The sequence below is a fragment of the Numida meleagris genome, chromosome 3 (assembly GCF_002078875.1).
Source record: "Numida meleagris isolate 19003 breed g44 Domestic line chromosome 3, NumMel1.0, whole genome shotgun sequence".
NCBI classification, from domain to species: domain Eukaryota; kingdom Metazoa; phylum Chordata; class Aves; order Galliformes; family Numididae; genus Numida; species Numida meleagris.
Genome location: NC_034411.1, coordinates 86,794,904 through 86,816,954, shown reverse-complemented (window position 1 = coordinate 86,816,954; position 22,051 = coordinate 86,794,904). Strand labels below are relative to the sequence as shown.

Genomic DNA, 22,051 nt, shown 5'->3' with positions numbered 1-22,051 from the left:
CCACTCAAGCCAAGGTTCATAAAAATACCTTTTCAATAAGAAGAGTACAGCAAATGTTTTGATTACTTTTGGTTTAACTGGTATGGATGAATTACTGAAGTTCATTCTTCACTAGTCTGTCTTTAAATAGCTTATTCATATTGTTTAGTTATGATGAGCATAAAACGACAGGAGTCCCCCCTGAAAGCCCATACATAGAGGACTTTGTTTCTCTGTTGTATCCCGATGAATGTGTCTACTAGAGATAATATCAAATTCCAAATACACAACAGCAGTATCATTGCATAGTACAAGCACAGAAAAGTAATATTTAAACATCACTTTGGATTTTTTTTTTATATGCACTTGTCCAGTTTCTAAATAATTTTTCTCAGGTGTATGATGAAATACAAGGGCTGCTCTGAAAGTAATGCCTCGTATTTTATTATGTTGGCTCACAGTGACAAAGGCAAATGGCGCTGGTATGGCAGTAGAGGCTGAACCTCACCACCAGTATTCCATTACATTTTGTTGCTGTGCGGCAGATAGCAGCAGAGGGGCAGTCTGACATGAAAGCGCGTATGAAACAAAGGTGTGTCACTGAATTCCTCCATGTGGAAAAAAATGACTCTCTTTGACATTCATTGGTGCTTGTTGAACATTTTTGCAGACCAAAGAGTGGATATGAGCACAGTGAGGCATTGGGCGGTGCATTTCAGCAGTGGTGACACTGTCAGGGGATCACCTCTGCCGGTGCAGATTTTTTATGAGCTCAGCATGCAGGCTCTTGTTCACTGCTGATGAAAATGCATAGCAAATGGTGGTGAATGTGTTAAAAATAACTGTTTTGCAGCTGAGAATTTTCTCTATTAAAATACTCCTATTGTGCTCTTTATAGCTATTGTACTTTCCACATAAATAAATAGGAGGCGTTACTTTTGGAGCAACTTATGTATTAGCTGCATCTAGAGAATGGATTGCTGGTGTTATACTAAAAGTTCACTATTTCCAAAACCTTCACGATACAATATCTCTTACTGCCATTCATGCCACACTTTCAGTCCTATTACAGGAAGGATGCGAGCAAATAAGCTTGAAAAAACATGCTATTAACAGAAACTTTGTGGCACAGAAATCTTATTCAACAGGCATACAACCATATGCTGTCCATCCACACGGGCTATTCATTGGCAAAGTCACAATTTCTTTCTCTGACACAACATACAGCCCTCATGGTTTAAGAAGGAAGAGTTCTCACCATGAGTGAGAAACAAGTTACGCTGGTAATCACAAATTGTCCTGATGCATTAGAAGAGAGACACTGATGGCTGGAGATACTGCCAATGAAGAAGCATCATTTCTTTTTCCAAAATAATCATAAGGTAGAACCATATTTTTACAATGCAGGATTTTACTGGGGCCAGATTATTTTTTCAAGTGGATGCAGAGTGAATTTTGAGTTTAAACAATCAGTATGATGGATTAGATTCAGCTGCACATGCACATATGATATTCCCACGTTTGCATCATATTAAATTGCGAACAGGGTTAAATGCAGGCTGGAAAGGACATCTATTTTCTTCTTTTTATCTTGGTATGCTTCTCTGGGTACAGGTGTTACTGGCCCACTTCTTCACCAAAATCACATACATTTCTCAAAGGCAAAGTGTAAATTCACACCTCTAATCACATCACAGATGTCAAAGAGGTTTTAAAGCTTTGTGATACAGATTTATCCCTTGTTTTGGTTCAAGATAGTCAACCATTAGTAACACACAAGATATTCTTCCAGTGTAAATGAAGTTTTGTGTATCTACTGACCTCATTGTTCAAATTCTACTTTAAATAACAGGAATAAAAACATTGCTGATGTTAAGAAAGAAAATTTATTCCTCCTGGCTATCCAACTCTGAAGTTTAAAAGTTGCCACTGCATATTTTTAGAATGTTATTATAAAGTTAAACACTTTTAAGACTTTGATAATTCTCCCAGAATAATACATGAAATTAATCATATATTCATACCCATCATATATTCATTTAGCAGGATAAACAACGGTATCCCCCTTAGAAAGCAGAATACCTGTAATTTTCTTACAGAACCGGAGTATATCATCTTGCTACAGACCTACAGCCATAACAAATGACCTATACTCCAAAGACTCCAGGAACATGAAGAAGTAACAGAAAAAGTTTGGCTGAATTGAAGCTTTTTACATAATAAGTCCGTTATTTTTTAATGGACATGCTTTTATTGCTGTTTTTTTTTTCCTAATCACTGCTGACTTTTGTAAAGAGTAAGAAAATAATTAGCTGACTCTAGATTGAATGGTTTAAACAGGTATCATAGATAGCTTTTGTAAAAAATAAATAATATGCTATGATAATAGAAAAATGGAAATATGAAACATAAATAGAGTGTTAAGATTCTGTAAGCTATTTCTTCTCTACAAGGTATCTTCTCTGCATCTACATTTCATTATCTCCCTGCACTGGAATATGAAAAGGAAGCGTGCATGGTGGAGAGGGGACATAATACCATCTGCAGAGATAAACAAGGCTCAGGCTAGTACACACAAGGAGTGGGCATCTCTGGAGATGATTTGGTAGCAGCAGCTCTTGATACGGAACAGACAGAACTTCTGCTATATATTTTTGGTGCATTCCATTTATTTTCTTTTTCTTTGAAATGCTCAGAATGTTTTCTTGTTGAATATGAGATGGGGGTTTATGGTCACAAAAACCTAAAGTTTACTGGGGAAAGCTATTGCCTAGAGGGCTGAAGAAGTGGCAGCCAATATGATTTAGTTCCAAATCCTCAGATCTCTCATTCCTACAGGGAATCACTTTCCATGCAGTAAATTTAAAAATCCTGCCTCTGCAGTATGTTTCATTACATCCTTTAAAAATGGCATTTTGCTGTGGATGTGCTGCAGGTTCAATTACCCTTTCCTGAAGTGTCACTGAATTTGCTGAGAGGCCCTGGGGAGAAGTAAGGTTTAGATAAAAAACAAGAAGCTTTATTTATATAAATGAAAATGACTAAAGTAGTAAAAATACTCGCTAACTTTACAACACAAAGACAAAACAAATCTTTGCTCCCTTAGAGTTTCCTCCCCTACCTTCTGACTAAAGCACCTTCATATAAAGAAGAAATGTACAGTCTTTCTGCCAACGCTCATATATTTAAAAAAAACTTAATGTTACCCATTGGAAAAAACAGTTTTTCCTCGACTAATAGTGTTCTTAGAGAAACTTGCTATTGTGGCTGAACTCTAATTTGTGATCCGAGTCCCTTAGGTTCTTTATTCCAGCAACATGGTGGACCTATTTCCAACTTTGACAAGGAAAGATGGTGGTCACAACTTACTTACATCTATTTAGTAACACCATCATCAAAATATGAAAAGAAGGTTGATGTATAATATTTCTTAACAATCTTGCATGATAGACTCTACTGCATTAACAGGTGAATTTATTGTCAGTACATAAACAGGTTTGGGATTTGAGCCTTCAACTGGGAAAACACTGGACTCTACTGCTGTAAGCGATTATGCATTTATTGTGCATGAAGGAAGATAACCTGGAACAGCACTATAAAGTACCACATGATCCCAGCGAACAACAAGATACAACCATTTCAGTAATTGGATTCTGAGTGTTTTTTTCTTATAAGGACATACAATGAAAAATAATATACCTGAAAGCTATTTCTCTGATGTACAAAGTTGCTCTTTCATATCTCAATTCCAGTATGGCATGGTAACCTTCATTCTTTCAGTATCCTGAAGGATGTGGTTTCCTGAGAATGGAATGCTTTAACTTCAGGAGTCTTCAAGGAACTTCAAGGATCAAAGCCATATAGCCTTTTACCTCAGCAGTCACACGTTTGGGTAGTTCTTATCTTTCTACACAGAAAGATCCTTCAGCCATTTTGATTCATAATGCTTGAAAATGAGCTTATTTGATTGCATGAAAGATAGACTAGCACTGACTAATTCCTGATTCCTAACCATGCTCATCTCCTGACAGCTATGTGTTGTATTACATACTGACTGCATTTTCATATACAATGTAAATGAGCACTTAATGTGCAGCAGAACCAGGCTGAATGTCAAAATTTGTTTCTTGGTAGAATTTCCTTCTTATTTTTTCAGGTGGTAGTTTTGACTTTGCAATTTAGGAAGGAAATAATAGAAAAGTAGTTAAGTCTTTTATCAGCAGAATACATTGCACTTAGTCTGGTGGGAGTTCAATATACATAATAATGACAGAGCATTGGTACAAGGGCAATACTGTAGTCCTAAAAGGCACAGCCAATGAAATCAGTTGAATGCTTGCCATAGGTATCTGGCAATCAGCCAGAAGTTACCAATAAGATAGGAAGGGAATACACAGTGCCATTTTGTGCAAGTTACTGACAAAAATCAAGATCCTCTGGCATAGGAAACACTGTAGATTGTGCAGGTGACATGAAAAGACTGAAGTGCTAATTGTGATTATATTCAGCATAACACAGTATTTAAAAATGCTGTAACCATACTGGTACATCACTACATCTACCCTTCCATTTAAAATTATCACTTAAATTCCTGGCCTCACTTCTTTTCTTTTCTGACCCACTCTCTTATATTGTGTGGGAATATTGTCTTGATTCTTTAGTGACCATTTATTTGTACTAATTTTACTTAAGGTATTCCACCTAGATTTTTTTTCTTTCTTCTCAACAGTTGAGTAGTTCTGGAGCCTCTAAGACTACTGAATCCTTGCAGAATTGCTTGATGACTACCCTGCATTTCTACTACCAAGCTTGCAATGAAAATACAGAAAGAGCATTTTATTTTAATACTTGAAAAGTTTTGTGGACCAGACTGAGATGACAGTTTGATATGCACAGAAGAGAAAGGATATCAATTTTCAGGAATCTGTAAAAATGAAATATTTTACTGCCTACTTTTTCATTAGAAAATTATTTTAAACTATTTTCAGATTATTTTAAGAAAAATGAACTAATCTTGTAGCAAATATTTCTAGAGATTTCAGTGAAAAAAAAAAAAAACAAAACAGATGAAAGCGATGGATTTCCTTACCAAGCATTAAAATTACATCAAGATGACATCAGTGTTGCTTTCTGAGCAAGATTTCTTCATTATGCACGTTTGAAAGGTACTGTGTTCTCAAAGACTCCCCGAAGAGTCTATGGAATAGGAACAGTCCTGCCAAATGGTGAGCCCAAGTCTCACAGTCTCCTTTGGAGTGTATTTGGTTCTACTGCTAGCTGAAACATGAGATTACCAGTACATGGGGAATGCAATTGAGGGAAACAGCGGTCTTGCTAACTCCTAGAAACTATAGTTCCCTCTTAATCATGACTTCCAAGTTCCCACCCAGTGGCAGAAGTAGTGACCTCAGAAATGGGTTAGAGAGACTGTTTTTGCTATCGTGCAGTCAACTGTGTTGTGCAAGATAAGACCTGTTTTGTGATTTCCTTATAAGAAAACCAAAAAAGAGAAAGAGTACATATATTTAAAAATGCAGTACCTAGTTATTGTTATTATGTGTTAAAAAGAATGTAGGCAAAAAACTTTATAAAATAATTAACTGCACAGTGGAATAAAGTCTGTGACTTCTTTTCACTTATGTTTTCATATGTTTGTATTTTACACATTTTGTGTGAGATCATAGCCACTTCATTGAAAGGAACAAGTTCCTACTCAGCAGCATGCATTCAGAGGAGATTCTAGCCCCAGCCTCCAGATCTAGGATGTTCATTCCAGAGATGTCACAATTAAATCTCCTTTGGGAGAGAGTACTAGTCAGGATGGTGAGAGAAGAGGGTAAATTTGCACAGTGCTCTCTATTATTTAGCAGAGAAATTAACCCACTATTTTCACTCTAGAAAAAAAGTCTTAAAACCTGTGTATGATATATTAAAAAAATAGAATAAAGCAGGAGAACAGACCCTGGGGAATGCAAGTGCACAAACACATGCAGTCAAGAAAAAAGGCTCAAAATATGTTGTGAAGCAGACAACTTGCTGGTGAGAACAGTAAAGTTTGGTCTTTCTTTGAGAGACCAGGCCAAAATGGAAAGTAAAGAGAACCTGAACATACCTGATCTAAATAAAGTGATGTGTAAATGAAATGGAAACCAACAATTTGAATGAAAAGTAGGTAAGAGCAAGAAAGGTAATCAGGAGAATTGCTATGAGCCTGTAAATTGTCACAACCAAGTGGTGAAGGCATATGCAGAGAGGTCATCATGTTTTAACACTGAGTCCTTTTTTCTGCTCACTTGCCAGCAGAGAAACCATTTGGAATCTGACCTCTCCATTCCCTTAGTCACATCCAGCCTGCTTTTGGTCCTTATGCTCTGGAGGGCTCCTCTAATCATCTCCCTTTTTCTGCTGTCACCACTAGTATTAGAGGTCAGCCTGCAACCCCCAAAAACACAGCAAACATAAAATAAAAAGATGATAAAGGGGCACAAAAGCATTTTTTTGCCCACACTCATAGGAACTGGAGGGTGAAAGTGTAAAGAGAAATACTTAAAATGCCAGTTTAAAAAGAAGCATGTAAAATTTCAAAGAAAAAGGCATAGAGCAAGCCATAAGAAGTGAAACTGGGGACAAAGATGAACTAGAGAGCAGACCTAGAAAGCATGTCAGAGAACAGAGAAAATGCATTTCATTTTATCAATAATCAAAAACAAATCCAAGCAGGCAGCTTAATTACTCAGGTCTGAGGTCCATTTTTTCCAGGAATTTTTTATCACCAGCTTGGTCATCTCTCAGATGTCTTCTTCACTGAGAATGCAATTTAATACACTTCATTTTCAGAAACTGAAAGTGTAAGTTATGGATGGCATGATGGAAACATGACAGTATATAGCTAAGGAATCTGGGTGTGCTTGGGCATGAGGATTACTTTGGGTATGATGATAAATGTCATCATAGTCAATTTTTTGGTGACCACTTTTACAGGAAGTGTGAAGTCATGGGCACAGTCCTTTAAATTGCACTGAGCTTTCAGTTTGCTGCATGCTCCCTATGCATCAAGATTTCAGACTCATAAGTAGGAAACATCACAGGCAATCAGCAACTTTGGTTTATGATTGACTGAAATATTCTAGCACTGCTTTTTACAACTCAAGTTGAGTCTTAGCTCCTGTGTTCCTTGAGTTATACAAGTAGTTTCATCATCTATTATGACATCATTGATAAGTTAGCTGAAACTCTTTACAGATTATTGTATGCCAAATTGCTATTAGACTCAGCTACCCAGAACTTAAATCTAAATTAGGTTTTATTTTCCTTACAGTATAGTCAGAGTGAAAAAAAGATCATGGTAGTTTTAAGTTGTGAAATTCCTTTGATTATGAGGTCATTGAATGGTTTAATTATAACAGGCAGAAATAAACCTGAAGTTGTTCCAATCTTACTGTTCTATCTGTGCAGTGTTGAGAGCACATTAAAATTCACAGCAGTCCATCTACTACAAAATTCTGCCCTGAACAACTGTTATCTTCACATGGTTTAATGTCTTCTAGTTAAAGACGTCAATAAAGCACATATTTAGAGGACTTTTCTTCTCTTCAGTCAGTATTCTGTACCCTTGTCATGGAACTTGACATCATTGATGATAACTCTTTCACAAATGCAAAGAAAGCAACAATGCAAATAATAAAAATGCACATGCTTTAAAATTAAAAATAATACATTAATAGCATCTGATTTGCCTAGGAATAAATTATTTCCTAATAACTTTAGCATTTATATTAATTGCTTATTTCCTGTAATTACAAAGACCTAATCTACCTAACTTATTTAACATCTGAATATTGCCCACACTTTCAAGGCACAATTTTATTAATCTGTGGTCAATTATTTTTATCTCCTTCTGACTACCTGTCCCAAAAAGAGCTTTACTGTTTAGATAGTTAAGATGTATACAACAGCAATTAAGATAATGTTTTAATTTGATTTGCCATATAGCTCTCAAAGTAATTAGAAACACAGACATTGCTTTTAATTCAAAAGCAAATAGTTCTTCCTCCCCCCTCCCCCCCCCAAGAGGAAAATTTCTCCTTATTATCTTTACAAGGTCACTGTACTGCATACATTTGGGAAAAGAATACCACACTAGAGATGGAGTGTACGTGAAATTCAGGACTTGTAATTTCTAGCTCTTCTCCTTGTCTGTTCAGTGACCTTGGATAATTTTTTTGTATCATATGTATATTTTGTATGGTATGGCTTCCTCCCTGGTAAAATGAGACAGGAATATCTACCTCCCTGGGGTGTTCTGAGATGTAATTAATGCCTGAATGGTAAGATGAAAGTACTTTAGATGCGCTTAGCAGAACACCCAATGGAAACCAGACAGTTAACTTTGGAATGAGACCACTGAAAATATGAATGAATTTCTACGGATAATTCAATTTGTGCTGACTTTCTACTAAACTTCTAAACTTCTTCCTCCTTGAAAGGATGGTTGGAGGCAGAGTGTTAACCAATATTTGGAAACTTTGCCCTACTCCGACTGACACTCACTACCACTGACAAAGCCAGTATTTAACCCTGTATATCCAGTCAAAAAAAGACAGTGGGACTATTCTTGTACCCTGATTTAACAAGTATATATTATTTTAGAAAAAAAACACAAGAACAGGCTTTTTTTTTTTTTTTTAATGATAGCATATACATAGTTTTTTTTTTTCCTATTCTTTTGGTATCCTTTTACCTATATGAAAAAACTGCAAAATACACAGGACTTTTAAAACTTGCTACCTATGCATTTACAGTTTTGAGCAAAGAATAACTGGAGTGGCTGTTTTTCAAACATGAGCACAAAATGACTATGTTCACTTATACTACGCTAAATATCACTTGTTTTACTATACCTAGACACCTATCACTTGTTTTACTATACCTATACCTGTAATATTTATGGCTTAAAATTTTGAAATGCTAGGAAACTCTCTGGTTTAATGCTCTATTTTGCAGACTTAGATGTCTCAAAAAAACTGCTCTCGCTGTGCTTGGCTCCACCTTCCCTTCAGAGGGGCTAGCAAATTAGATCATGTAGGTCCTCTAAATTTACTATGTATAGTACTGACTGAACTGGTAATGAAAATTCCATGTGACTGCAATGGAGTAGATGAAGTGACTACTGTGGCACAAATAATGTCATTAAAAGAAGCAGTAGTGATCACCACAGAGGATAATTCCTTAGAGGACTTCATCCACTTTTGCAATGAACAACTGCTGCCCAAAGAACAGCATCAAAGTACACAAGTAACTGCTCAGGGAAATGCAGCCCAGGGAGGAGATATCAGTGTTACTCTGAGTATGAATATGACACTATGAAGAGAGTTCTGTTTTCCTCCTATTTTCAGTAGAAATTAACATTCTATTGCTCTATGGTGATAGAGCATGAAACATGCAGTGATATCCTGGGATTATACAGATGACAGCCGTTGCATGTATATCAGTACAACACGATTATCTGCTTAGGTTCTCCAAATCTTCAGCGTCCATGGTGACAGTGAAATTATTGTGTGAAATACTACATCTGATAGTTTATGACCTACTCATTCTTATTCTGACATATAGAAGCTATTTATAATTCAGGAGTAACAACACAACAAGCTGCTATAAATTAAGAACACTCCTTTCTGGTGCTACATACATTTTTTTGCAGTATAGCAACAGAATTATCGAAGTACAAAATTTTTAGAGTATATAGTCAGTTAAAAGAATGCGACAGATTTAAATATGGAACTTTCTAAAGAATTATAACTTAATTAAAACAGCGATTTGACAAGACAGAATTAACTTCAGTATCATCCCCACAATAGCCATCACAGCTGAATTTAAAATGTGCTTGTTTTATTGCAGACTTCCAAAAACCCATTCTTATGAAAATAATAAATCTTGTCTGAGTGAATAGATACTACCTAGGAGACAGCTAAGGTCATTCTTCCAGTAAGAGATTTGATAAAGATTTGCAGGGAATTGAGGAAATGTTCTTGACAGTTCCTTCTGTCCCACAGAGTAGGAACTGAGGTATGCAGGATACCTGATACCCTAGTTAGAATAGGAATGACCGAAACTGAAGATCAACAGGAGGCAATTTATATGGCATATCTGCTGCTTGTATTCAGTAGAAATCTGCAGTGACTCCTGCTTCTAGTGGAAGAAAAGTGGAGATCTGTACCAGAAGACTCAAGAGTACTTTTGAGTTCCCAGAACTAGTTCATCCCAGGGATATGCTTGTCTGCCTAGTGATCAGGGGAGACTAGATGCCTATATTCCCAAGAAACAGATGAGGGCATGCAGACACACTCTGGCATCTTCTGGGACAGAACAATGGCACATCTGGTAAGGTCATTGGCCTGGACAGCTTAGGAGAGACCAGGATTCATGTGCTACATCAATATCAGCAGGTAGTACCTGCAAATAAGAGTGATTTGCAGAGTGAAACTGCTGATGTTCACACTGCACAACTTGTTGAGATTTTTCCCATTTCAGACCTTCTCTAGTTGGAGCTGGACTCTATGCTAACAAACAGTGTGAGAACAGCTTCTGGTTTAGTTACAAATTGAATATTTTTTACTTTGAAGTCACTCATGATGAGAAGTGCAATATATGAAGATAATTGGTAAATCTGCTTAGAAAGCACACTCCTGGCCCTGTGCTAGTGTAGAAGCTCCCAGCATGCATTAACCTGCCTGCTGGTTGCTCCATCGAGGCTCAGCAGGAAAACTCCACCACACCAGGATAATCTGGTATCTGCAGCCTCTTGGCAATTCACCTATTGTTCAGTGTCAAAGACTCATGCAAAGAGTATATGAACTTACAGTTACATAGAGCTCAGCGCAATCTCGAGGCCTACAGCAGACTAAAATGGCATGCTTTTGAAGCTAGGCCATTTTCTAGAGAGAACTGCAAAAGTCAGGTCTAAAAAAGAAGAGAACAAGAAGCCTTGTTCTAAGTCCACGATATATCTACTCGAGGCTAAGATGCTCCAAGATCTAGACAGAAAATCAGTTTTCTGTGGTACGTTACCAATGATACTTCACATCAGATACCCAACATAAATGCTCAAATTGTGTAAGTGAACAATCTGCAAACACTACCAAAACTTTATCAATTAACATTAACAAAGACCTTGCTTGCAATCACAAACTACATAAAGTCAAACACTGTCAGAAGAAGAATCAGTCCTTTGCTTCTTATTTCTACATATCAGTTGCTACCTTGCAGGAACACTGGATTTCCTACATTTGAAAACTTAAAAGTGGTTGTGCAAAAAAAAAAAAAAAAAAAAAAAAAAGGTAAGGAAGTCTTACCATTCTAAGCATAATGAATACTAGGACTGTTGGTCCAAGGAAGGAATGAAACTGCTTCTGACAACTTCTTTGTGATACTGGACAAAGTATCATCCTAGAATATGAATAATCATGGGTGTCTAGCTTGGGGAACACTCCTTCTCATGAAGTAGCCATCATCCAGGTCACTCTCCCTGCAGAGAGTTAGCCCTTAAATGAGCTTAGGGAGAGGTAGACCCTGGGCCCACCCCTTCTGGTCACCCTGGGTAAATTGCTTGCATCTGTTCTTCCTGGGTCAGCCACCCCCTTCAGCACGTACTCAGTCCTGGCTGTGACATAACAGTTCCCCTACAAGGACCAATGACCTGCAATATCAATGTTATCAGAAAGCAGGATGGAACTTGGACTTCACAGCTGAACAAATTTCCTATCTTCACCTGCAGAGCAATTGCTAAGAAGTGCTTTTTCAAAATTCACAAAATGCTTTTTCTGCATACACTGCAGAGCATCTTAATCTGCTTTTTTTTGTCACAACCACAGACTAAACAATCCAAGGTGTATTTCTTACAAGGATGGTAGTTAGTTGAGTTTCTCTGTGAAATGAGCATGCTTAAGATTCATAATGTCTCATAAAGTAACATCCCTTCAACTAACTTATTTTTCTATCAGAATTCCTGAAGTGTGAACCCTCCATATACTCTTCCCCAAATTTTATAACTACATAAATGAATTGCTAGGTAATACGCTCTTCAGAAATAAAAAACTCCCCAAATTAACAAGTAAACAAGATCATCAAAAAGTGGAGGAACATCAACATACTTTTTAAATTATTATCCCTATAAATCCCTATAAAGAATTTGTTTATAGAGTGCAGTTTGTGTAGAATATTACTTAGTAAACTAATTGTCATCACAACTGCTAAGCTCTCATTGAATGACTGGCAGAGAATTATTTGTGAAATAGCCAGTTAAATCATTGTGGCAGCATTATAAAACTTAAATGGTTGGTGTCTTACATTAAATGAAATTATATTGAACAGTTATGCTCTCCAATTTTAATTAAAGATGGAATCATCCTAAAACCGAATACCAGTTGTTTATAAGTGAGTACTTAATGCTAAATTGGAATACAATATGCCCTACAAAATGTTGTAATTAGAGAAAATGAACGCTTTAAAAAAAAAGAGAAAAAATCCTGAATTATTGATAGTAAATAAAAATGAGCAGAATACAATTTTTCCCTTTTTTTTTTTTTTTGTCTGTTTCCAGAATATCTTTGTCATCTATCATTAAGTGAAACTGAATGTAAAGGTTATCCTAATATTGATGAATCCAGTGGGACGTTTAACCACCCTGAAAATTTTTGATGAAATGAACAGTTTTTCAAATGCAAAAATATCTCATTTTGTTTTTGGTCAGTGGAATATTTTTCAATTCAAGGCAAAAATGATCAAATAACCCTTATGGTTTAATTTTTTTTTTTTTCAGTATACATCTAATTTGTATTTAAATAAACTGAAAAATCAGAATGTTTTGGGTGGGATTTTCCTCGTTTTTTTATTTCTTTATCAGGCATCAGAATGAATTGTGAGAAAGGAATTCTGACTAGGGGTAAAAATAAATGAAAGGCATTGTGAAGGGGATGAGAGAACAATTATTTTCTTTACAATGCATCAAAAAGCTGGAAGCATGATCAGGAATCAGTTTGAGTCAGTTTTAAAACAATCAAGAGGAAGTAAATTTTCAGGCACAGTAATTACACCATAGAACATATCCCCGTGAATTTCTGTGGATGCCAATGTACAGTGAAAAAAAACCAATTAAACTAACAAGTAGAAGAGAATGAATCCATAAAATACAGTGATGTGACAAAGCTTTGGCCCAGGGAGTGCCCCAAATTGCAAGAAACAGGGAAGGTTGGGAAGATACAGGCAGAAGTACCACCTCACCTTTGTCCAGTTCTACTTTTTCCTGTTTTTGGCCTCATTTTTAAGGAAAAGCACTTGTGACTGATGGATTTTTGATCTTGCACAATTGCATTTTTAATATTTGTAGATTTTTTTTTAAACCTAAGCATTTTGGCCTAAACTAATTTTTAAGATTCATAAACATTCCTAAAGATTATTTTTTGGTGAAGACAGTACATGCTGAAATAATGTCTCCTCACTGCACGGCAGCACATGCAGTCAGCAGCTTTGTAATGTTTTGCAGTATAGCAACAAGAATGTGAGTGGAGTTCACTTATCTCTTCCCTCTTTGTACAGGAGACAAAATACAAATAAACTTTCCCAAGTCTTTTCTAAGGCCTTTGGCACATAGTGCTCTTCTAATGTAAGTGTGCTGGTTCAAGACGTTATAGACTTCAGCCCTCTCACTCTCTTCTTAAGGTTCTTTTGCTGCTCGTTTGGTAGGAGCTGCAGAGGTGCATGTATCCCTCAGATACTGAGGTTTGTAACCTCGCAGAGAAACATACATCTCTGTCATTTTCAGCTAATACACAAGGCAGTACATGCACCAGATCGTGACCTACAGCATCTGACAATGGGCATACTCTTCCTTTCTTCTCCCCTCAATCTGGCAGTGTCACTCTGGGAGCAGAGGCAGGAACACCTCCAGCCTTCTGTAGCAGGAACTAACAGAGCTCTTCCACTGGAGCCCCAGCCTTTGGAAGAAGCAAAGCAGAAACTAAATCTGATAAACAACACCTTGAGTGCTCTGATCAGTTCAAGGGAGAAACAGCATTCAGAAGAAACAACCGTGAGGCAGAACAAATGTAATTAATATACCTTACAAGATATTGGATGTGCCTTGCTAACACATTCATACTGCCTCCTTTATCTTTCTAAAGTGGGCTAACAAGCAGCACAACACTTCTATCAGGAATGCTGATTCCTCTAAAAAACAGGGAAAATGAGAAATAAATGAGAATGAGAAAAGGCTTTTCCTTTGGAGTGCTTCTGTCCAGTGAATTAAAAATTTTTTTTGGACATGGGCATGGTGATATATATGGACAGCAAAGATTCTCAGTTACCAAGTTTTAGTTACTTGTTTTATCCTAGTCTATTTATAAGATGAAACATTAAATTTATGTTGTCACTAGGTACTCTTCAAATGACAACAGTGCCAGAAGGGAAAACACAAAATTATGAATTTATAAAAAGAGCAGTGGATACAACCTTTAGTTCATAAACTAATCCAATTTCACACCTTCTGTTATAAAACATAAGCATCGTTATAAAGTTAAAACAACACTGGCACCTTGGTTTAGACTCTTAAATTTAAATTAATGTCTGCAAATATTAAGACCTTCAGCAAGATAAGCATCATCAATGGTTACTAAGTGTGATTAGAGGTGAAGCTACATTATGTTTCTGAAAATTGTACAGTAGTTTAAATGCATATTCCTGAACCTACTGAAAATTTGTAAGAATCAAATAATTCCTTAATATAATATTCCCAAGTGCTCCATGCCTGCTGCAGGGAATGATTTTGAATCCTTTTGAGAGGCTGGGTGGCAAGCATACCAAATGACAGTAAAGACTTTAACTGCATGAGAGGATCTGTGCTATGTATTTTTATTCATAGAATGTGCCTATGTCATGGGGAATAGTGGGATTTTACTCAATTACCTCTGAACTGCCTTTGCTATTGTCCTGGGAGATTTCCTGGTTGGATTTGGAGGGGATCTAATTCTCAGGAACCACCATATCAGAAACTGAACAACGAGTTCAAGGCAATTAACTCAAGGTGTGGACTGTACAGCAGGAAACTGTCCTCTCCAAAGATAAGTTAGAGGCAGAGGATGCACAAGAGAAAAAAAAGAACTGACAACCTAGTCAATTTTTGATGATCCAGATAGCACAGGATAAATGTGAAAGGGCAGGAAATGTCTAGGATATGTCTAAGTGACATCCGGAAGAAGACAAGTTCTAAATTCATGCACCAATTCTGTGTGTGGTTTTTTTCCAGAATTTTGGGGAATTATGAACTACAGAGGTGTGACAGATGGATTGTGAAGGAGGGATATAGTCTGGTGGAAGATTAAAAAAAGGTCTGAAAATGAACTGGGGCGAAAGAAAGACTGATGATTTCTGTGGGATGCTGATACATGAAAGGGTGTTTGATTTTATACAGTCTGATGGATTCAGAAGACTCACAATGAATTGCAACACATCTTGAAACAGAAGTAGAGAACTGAGACGTAATAGGGAGTGAGGCTAAAAAAAAAAAGCTATATAAGGCTGAGAAGTGGGGGCACCAGAATGCTTATTTGTTGAGTGGGAGGCAGTGGAAAGAAACAGATACAGAAAGAACATCAGACTGTGTTCGGAGAGAACAAGCAGCAGAGAGAACCTTCAGAATTCAGAAAACAAGAAAATTAAGCATAAATTCTATAGCTGCATGTACTTTTGGATTACCTCCACAGATAAAGAGAGGTAACCTTGGGTTACAGAAAGTTCACATACAGGTTTCCACAGCACGGCGTTAACAAATTTACTAATATGTTAAAATGATGTAGCAGAAGCACAAATACTCACATGTGAATATGTTTCTGATTTCATTAAGTAGAAAAACTGCAATTTGGAATATTGTTCTACTGTCACATTTACTGTAGGGTATTGGCAATACTATTCCAGAATGTTGTATTTGAATGCCAGCTCAGAACTGTAGTTTATGCAAAAATGTAAATCCACAGTTATCAACTATATAATTTGAAACAAATCTAGCAAAGCAAATTCAGACATTTTGAGTTTGTTTCAGCTGCATAATGGAAAAAAAAAAAAAGCTTCATGCAGAGTATAAATTTAGTCATGATCTGACTTCTTGAACACTTTGTAAGCCTTAGCTAATTAGTCCTCTCAAAACACCTGCTGGGAAAACAAGTGATATTCTTCTAGTTTTACAAATGAGAGATTGGAGGAAGAATGACATTACTTTAAATGGCTTACCCAAATATACAGAGAATCAGTGTGGAGGACCCTAGTTAAAAATTTAGCAGTGGGTAATTCTTATTGAGTGGGATTTTCTGCACTGCCCAAAACCTTAGCAATGTGTCTGGGAGGGGGGATGTAGAGGGAATCCAGAAAAGGCTGGAAAGGTCTTTCACTGTAGGTATTAGAAAAGTATATATAAATTGCTAATAAAGCAAAGGGTCACTGAAGCACAAATGTGCATATGGATAAGTTATTATTATTACTTGTTCAGTACTGGAAATGTGCCTGACTGCACATTGTGTTATCCAAATCTATTACAACTACTGATTATACAAAAAAAAAAAGTTATTTCTGATTATGCAATGGAATCATTTTGACAGTATCTCAGAAACGTCTCGTGATTGCTGTACAAATACAAAGGAAACTGCAACTTTATATTATGGTGAAATTTGTTCCACAACTGCATGAATAAAATTATTTTCTCAAGCAGCAAACCTTATATAACCCCTTAACGTAATGTCTACTTGCAGTGCCATTTCCAGCATTTCTCATTTTCATAATGCTTTGGAAGTCACTATGTAAACTTACAGTACTTTATCAGTAACGGTAAATCAAGCATGATAGCTATGCTGAATGCACCAGGGTCAGTCTCCAAGATGACAACAGTCAGCAACGCTCTCTTATTTCAGTGAAAATGTCACACAATTCACTGTGTGGTAAAAGGTACTGAACATAATTTGAGTGAAAAAGATGGAATAATTATTAGTCATCATAACACACCATTAGTATAAAATAACAGATCTAGAAAATGGGCTGTTTGCATTGGAGTGATATCATCTTTTTGTGTCATGCCTTTTGTTCCATTGAAAAGGACTTACTGCAGCTCGGACACAGAATTAGTGAGTAGAGGTGTGAAGAGCACAGTGATTCCTCTGTCACTGCTTCCTTGTGCAGCCCAAGGATACAACCCTGCCTCTTGCTACAGGGAGGGCTCATATGGGGGCACTGAACCCTCTCCTTCCCCTCTGAGAATGTCTGTATTTCAAAATCTTGCAAAACTTGCTGCCTGAAGTGATGTGTGTGACAGTAATAGGTATACAAAATTATTGGCACACCAAGCAGACAGAAACCTAACACTGTGAAATATATTCAGGCACTGAGCAGAAACTTCACTGTTGCTGTTTAAGCTGATCTACGACTGCGATTAATTTGCTTGGTAATTTTGATCAAAATGAATCTGTCCAATCTTCTGGTCCTAAGTCAAAGCTCATCTTAACATTACACAAACCCATTTCGTTTGGCCTTTGTAGAAGCAGAGAGAGAAAGGAAAGTCTGTGGAAGAAATTTCTGAGTTGCCAGTGACAGATTTTTCTTTGGATTTCACGCTTTTGCTAAAGACAGAAGAGACCTTACCGTAGCTGTCATAAGCCTCTTCACTTGTTCCGTGACCGTAGTCATAATATTCAGGCACACTGTAACAGATTCAGACAGTCATGTTACTATTGTCATGGGTAACCAAAGCAAAACAGAGCATAGAAAATGAAAAGCATTTTAATACTTCTACATCATAGCATAGCCCTCCTAGTTTCAGGAATAACAATTTCAAAAAATGCAAAGAGAAAGGTATTAGTGACAGTAATGGCTATAGCAAATGACAACACATTTCTTACCTGTTAAGCAGAAAACAAAATTGTCCCTAAATATGTAAGTCTAGGAGATATGACAAACTGTGTCAGAAATTCTGTTTGCAAAAGTAAGGTCTGAAAAGTGTCTATCCACTTTATTATGCGCAACTGTTAAACTGCCAGAAAATGTGTAAATCTCATTTACTTGTAATTCCAAACATATATGCAGTATCAAATTCAGCATAGTTTGCTTTTCCCAAAATGGACTAAACTGTGTTATATGGAACCTGTAAACTACTTATCTTTACTGAGAACACTGACAGGTTTTCAGTTTTTCTCCTGAAGAAGAAAGTGTGTTTCTACAGGTTAGCAAGAGAAACCTGACTCTCCACAGCCCTCTTCCTTATGCAATCATTAACACTCATGCAAAATTTTACAGAGTACTAATAAAAAACATATTGAGAGGTTTAAGGAACACAAAATCAGTTTCATAAGGACTTTCTGACTGCTTTTTGTTAATTAAAAATGTTCAAGCATGGTTGTATTAGCATGTTACCAAAAAATTTCATATCATAGTTACACCATGATGATAAGTAACCCAAGCTAAGACCTGAAGTGGACACCTGGAAAATTTGACCTCTGACGTACTGAAGTGGGAATGGAATTAATCACACTTAAAGAGCTTTTATTACTTATTCTTTGCATTCTATATTTGGTACCTGCCACCAAATTCATGAACAGAGTACAGCTGTTATCAGGTACTGGGCAGACCTTAAAAGGGATCAGTCCCTGACCAGAAAACTTGCAATGTCCATGATAGGATATTGTATTTCTTCTATCTGCAGGGACCCAAACAAAAATATTTTCCTGTTGATAACTTTTTTGTTGTTGTCACTTCTGCTCCTTTTTCCTTGGAGACTGTGAGAAGGATTCTTTCAAAATGAATAGTAGGATGCAGTCAGATCAATATTGCACTGTTTTTAACATTATTGCTCATACAATCTCCCATACCAGATTATCATTTAAAAAAATATTAGTTTACACTTGAAAGAGAAACTTAGTTGACAGTGGAATGTAAGTAAAAGCATTTCATAAATGTAATAGACATAAACAAGCAATCTGTAACAATTATTTTCTTAAATGTTGACTTTGTTCAACAGCTGCTTGTAATCAGATTTATAATTTCTTGAACTTAATAATTATTCATAACTATTCCTGCAATAATTTTGGAGAATAATTCAAGTGCTGTATTTCATTTGAGAGCACTGATTGCATGTATTAGATAACTGACAGTCAAGATATTTTGATATGGGATGCATCACTCTCCAACTGTCTAGGTACAGCTCTCAGTTTTCAGCTACAATATTGTAGGATTTTTGAATAGAAAGCACAACTGATATTGTTATGCATTAATCTACTAATTTAGCCAGCAGTTATACATGAGCAGATAGTATGCTTACGTAAATATCCCAGGCACAAAATTCATTGGCTAAAACAGAAAGTGGATGTACGAGCAACATGAATGTAAATGAAGTTAATACATTTAAAGATTTTTCCCAATGCCATCTGAGCTCAAAATGAGCATAGTCACAGGAGAACATTACCTTCCAGGACAATGGGAGCCATCCAGTTTGCTTGTAAAGTAATTATGTGAACATATACATCCCTCTTTTGAAGGGGTGCATGACATTTTAGATACTTACAGAATAATAGAATAATAGAATAATAGAATGGCTTGGGTTGGAAGGGACCTCAAGGATCATGGAGTTCCAAACTCCCTGTCGCAAGCAGGGTTGCCAGACGCTAGATTGAATACTAGATCAGATTGCCCAGGACCCCATCCAACCTAGCTTTAAACACCTCCAGGGATGGGGCATCCACAGCCTCTTTGGGCAGCCTTTTCCAGCACCTCACCACTCTCTCAGTAAAAAACAAAACTTTTATTAACATACAGATAAACGTAATTCATTTACATTATGCTCAGTTATGGAAGGAAACAATCAGCAAATGAATTCAGCATAAATAAACTTCTTTATATAATTTTAACATTCTCAGACTGTTCCTGGAAACTATGATGATCATGAATTCTCGAAACCTCAGGTTCTCTTGGCAGTGCTAATTAGAAACAAGACACCATTATCTGTCATTAGCATTCATTACTTTCAAGCAACATGAAGTGTAATTTACTTAAGTACAAGCACCCACCTGAAAACAGGATGCAATAGATTTTATAAAGCAAAAAAGATCAACTCATAACAACTTCTCAGATTTTATTCCTAAATTTTCAAAGCATTGCACTGTACTTTAACACTGGAACTCTGAAACATGGAGCACTTGATACGCCAAGACATAGACTTCAGTAACCTTCTGTATGTACCAGTTATTGAAGTATTGAAGATGGGACTAAGAATCTCTTTCACTTCCTCAGATGGATGCTTTGGGGTCTTGGTCTCTTTTTGTCTATTACCCCCTTTTGTCTCTACATCATTTTTGTTGAGCATACTGAAGTGTTTACAATTTTAAATTCTGATAACTGATACAATTAGATTCTTACCTCCTATGCTAACAGGATCCTATCTAAAATGATTGTGTTTTTTTTTTCATGTAAGATTGTATTTCATAGAATCATAGAATGAGCTAGGTTGGAAAAGACCTACAAGATCACCTAGTCCAACCATAATTTGCTATTCTTCTCCCTCATACACAAGAGAGGCAGTCAGCAGGACTTAATACACAGTTGCCCAAGAAAGAAGAGCTGTTTACACAAAGCAGCAAGCTTCTTCTTGGAAGACAGGCGAGAGTTTCACTCACATGAAGTGCAATATTTAGAATTTTTATAAAATAGTATTTCATAACATTTTGTAGTGGAAAAGTGTGGATAAATAAGCAATATTTCTAGGAATCTGGGACTTACTGGAACATCTCTGTATAATTGAGCATTACATATATAGGAAAGATAATAAATGTTTAGAATAAAGGAACTTATAGGATTGAGCCTTAAATCATACGGTACTTTACAAAGTAGATATTTGGAACTAAAGGAATAATTTGGTGAACAATTTAGTGTATAAAATCTCCCATTTTCTGAAAGCTAGATTTTAATAGTATTTGTATTTTCAACAGAGAAGAATGCATTTATTACAATACTCCCAGGCTTATTATTCTGTTTTTCACCATTTGCTTGAAGTTGACCTAGCTCTCATCTGCTTCCAGTATTTTCCTACTTGAGTTCATATTACTGCAGCTCTGCATTAAAAAATAAAGAATTAAGCCAGAAGAGTTAAAAGGATAAGGGCAGGGAGCCTTCCAGAATGCAAGATGACTCTGGGTTCTGAACTTTTTGTGAAGTTTGAAACAGAAACTAATCCACCATTTATTTGCTACAACCACACAGACATGGGGATTTCTATCGAAATAGAATCATAGAATCATAGAATCATTAAGGTTAGAAAGACCACTAAGATCATCTAGTCCCACTACCAATCCATCACCACCATGTCCCTCAGTGATACACCTACATGGCTCTTGAACATTTTTGAGAGATGGTCACTCCACCACTTTCTTGGGTAGCCTCTTCCTATACTACCCTTTCTAAGAAGAAATGTAACCAAACATCCAACCTGAACCTCCCTCGGCACAACTTTAAGTCATTACCTCTCATCCTATCACTATTACCTTGGAGAAGAGGCTGACTTCCACCTTACTATAACCTCCTTTCAGGGAGTTGTAGAGAGCAATAAGGTCTCCCCTGAGACTCCCCTTTTCCAGACTAAACAATCCCAGTTCTGTCAGCTGCTCCTCATGAGACTTGTGCTCCAGACCCTTCAGAACTTCGCTGCCATTCTTTGGACATGCTTCAGGGCCTCCAGGTCTTTCTTGTAGTGAGGGGACCAAAACACAGCACTCAAGGTGTGGCCTCACCAGTGCCGAGTACAGAGGGATGGTCACCTCCCTGGTCCTGCTAACGGCACTACGTCTGATTCAAGCCAGGATGCCATTGGCCTTCTTGGTCATCTGGGCACACTGCTGCCTCATGTCCAGCTGGCTGTCAAGTAACACCCCCAGATCCTTTTCCTCTGTGCAGCTTTCTGGACACACTGCTCCAAGCCTATAGTGATGCATGGGGTTGTTGTGACAAAAGTGAAGTCACCTGGTCTTGTTAAAACTCATACAATAGGCCTCAG

The 22,051-nt window shown here is 36.8% G+C and overlaps 1 protein-coding gene across 2 annotated transcripts in view; it reads right to left on the bottom strand.

Annotated features, from left to right (window-relative positions):
* The window catches only part of KHDRBS2 (KH RNA binding domain containing, signal transduction associated 2), a 333,052-nt gene that overhangs the window by 4,155 nt on the left and 306,846 nt on the right, over positions 1 to 22,051 (bottom strand). For both annotated transcript variants that reach the window (XR_002437290.1, XM_021392691.1), the window contains exon 8: positions 17,656 to 17,714. Coding sequence is in view for 1 of the 2 variants with exons in the window: in XM_021392691.1 (XP_021248366.1) it covers positions 17,656 to 17,714 (59 nt within the window). In the remaining variant the exon portion in view is untranslated. The remainder of the gene's footprint in view (positions 1 to 17,655; positions 17,715 to 22,051) is intronic.